The sequence below is a fragment of the Notamacropus eugenii genome, chromosome 2, assembly GCF_028372415.1.
Source record: "Notamacropus eugenii isolate mMacEug1 chromosome 2, mMacEug1.pri_v2, whole genome shotgun sequence".
NCBI lineage: Eukaryota > Metazoa > Chordata > Mammalia > Diprotodontia > Macropodidae > Notamacropus > Notamacropus eugenii.
The window spans coordinates 70,453,256-70,455,270 of record NC_092873.1 but is presented as its reverse complement, the minus strand read 5'-3'; the positions used below and the strand labels follow the sequence as shown (position 1 = coordinate 70,455,270).

Here is a 2,015-nt window from a genome sequence, read left to right as displayed (position 1 = left end):
TTCTCTCATACGTTTATCTGGTTTGGCCAGCCGAAGACCTGCGATAGGTAAGGTAAGACTCGGGTAGCCCTCAGGCCTCTAGGCCTGGCAGCTTCTCTCTGCTCAGGGGACCCTCAGCCCACCAGCTTTTCCTTCTGTCACTGAATGCTCAGGACTTGGTCCTGTGTCAGACCAGGAGTGGAGACTTCATAGATATTTACTAAATGGTAGAAACGGAAACCAAATTGAGGGTGTTTATGGATCACTGGCTGTCTCCTGCAAAATGTCACCATCACCTAATAATGGGCTCTGAGGGATGCAGCCAGCCATAAACAACAACAGGGAAGTAGACTCAGTCCATCTGTGCACATCCTCCTGCTGGAGGGATATAAAAGTCCACCAGGCTTTTATATCCTTCACACACAGCCCCCAGCTGCACACACTCTCATACACACAGACCCACAAGCACAGTCCCAGTGAGGCTCCAGCTCCTTCCTGCATCAGCCCCTCACTCACAACCCTTTCCCCCTCTCTGTTGATCAAGGCTCCCCACACAGTTGCTCCCACCATGGCAGACTCCTGTTTTTCTGGGTCCTGTGTTCCCACAACCTCAGCTGTCTCCATCTGCTCCAGTGACAGGAACTGTGGCAGCAATGTCTGTTTGCCCAGTTCTTGCACAGGCTCCTCCTGGCAGCTGGATGACTGCCCAGAGAGCTGCTGTGAGCCCAGCTGCTGCCCAGCCCCATGCTGCCCACCAGCCTGCCCCCTGACCTTGCTGTGCCGCCCAGTCTGCTGTGTGCCTGCCACCTGCCAGCCAGCCTGTGAACCCAGCCCCTGCCGGTCTGTCTGCACTTCCTCTTGCTTGCCATCCTGCTGCCACACATCCAGCTGCTGCTGTGACCCTGTGTGCTACAAGCCTAGCTGCTGTGTGACCACAGTCTGTTATCCAGCCTCCTCCTGCTGCCAATCCAGCTGCTATTGCCCTCCCTGCTGTGTGTCCCTCCTCAGCAGGCCAGTGTGCAGCCCAGCCACCTGCTGTGTACCTCTCTCCTGCAGACCCACTTACTGCATCTCATCCTCATCCTCGTCCTCTTCATCTTCCTCATCCTCGTCCTCATCCTCATCCTCATCCTCATCCTCTCACTGCTGCTATTTCCCACATTCCTGCTGTCCAGCCACCATCTTCTGCCGCCCCTCTTCCTGTGTGCCCCTCATCTGCCGCCCTGTGTGTAGACCAGCCACCTGCTGTGTGCCCCTTTCCTGCAGACCCTCCTGCTGCACCAACATATCCTCCTCCTCTTGCTGCTGTGCACCCTCCTGCTGTCCAGCCCCCACCTGCTGTCGCCCTTCTTCCTCTGTGTCCCTCATCTGCCAGCCCACCTGCTGCAAACCTGCCTGCTGCGCTACCACCTGTGGATAAAAACCTTGCTGTTGACCACAGGGCACTCATTCTACTCCCCGCCTACCCAAATTGTCAGCCTCCTGAGTCCAACTTCTAACATCAGCCTGAACATCTGGTCAGCATCACCCCAAAAGGCATTCAACCTACCAAGCTATACCTGGACACCTCACGCACTCCAGGTGCAGGTAGAGTCTCTCACCAATCTCCTTGCATCCATGACTGATCCCCATCATGGCTCCTGCTTCCACATCCACCTAGATCAGTGTGCATCATCCCAGTACTGCCTGCAGCTTTCAGACCTTCTCTAGGATCAAGGTGTGCAGGGGATGACCCCATGCTAGGACCCACCTTGTAATAAACTGCATCAACCCACCTTCCTGGCCTCTCACTTGTCCTCTTTTCCTTATCCTGGGTCCATAATATGGAGTCAGAAGGAGATGGCACCAATACCACACAAAACTGCCTGGGGAGGCCAGAACATGAGATAGCAGTCCAGTAACCTCCACACCACCCACACACAACACCATGATCATGCCAACGCATGCCATGACCCATCCCTCTCCATCCTACACTGTTCAATGTTCACACCCATCAGCCTGACCACCTGGCTACTATTCTTTTGCCTTAGAATTCT

General features: G+C 55.0%; 1 protein-coding gene across 1 annotated transcript; it reads left to right on the top strand.

Moving 5' to 3' along the window:
• The first annotated feature begins 488 nt into the window (after nucleotides 1–488).
• Nucleotides 489–1,399, top strand: LOC140525432 (uncharacterized). Its single transcript, XM_072640853.1, has 2 exons — nucleotides 489–971; nucleotides 1,155–1,399. Exons 1-2 carry the CDS (start codon nucleotides 548–550, stop codon nucleotides 1,397–1,399), a joined length of 669 nt encoding a protein of 222 aa, XP_072496954.1. The 5' UTR covers nucleotides 489–547.
• Nucleotides 1,400–2,015: the final 616 nt, after the last annotated feature.

What these genes read in the sequence shown, in the direction of transcription:
- LOC140525432 (XM_072640853.1), top strand. Translation starts at nt 548, where the DNA reads ATGGCAGACTCCTGTTTTTCTGGGTCCTGTGTTCCCACAACCTCAGCT. An exon ending in CTGCTATTGCCCTCCCTGCT is followed by an intron (nt 972 to 1,154) that starts GTGTGTCCCTCC and finishes CCTGCTGTCCAG; the next exon opens with CCACCATCTTCTGCCGCCCC.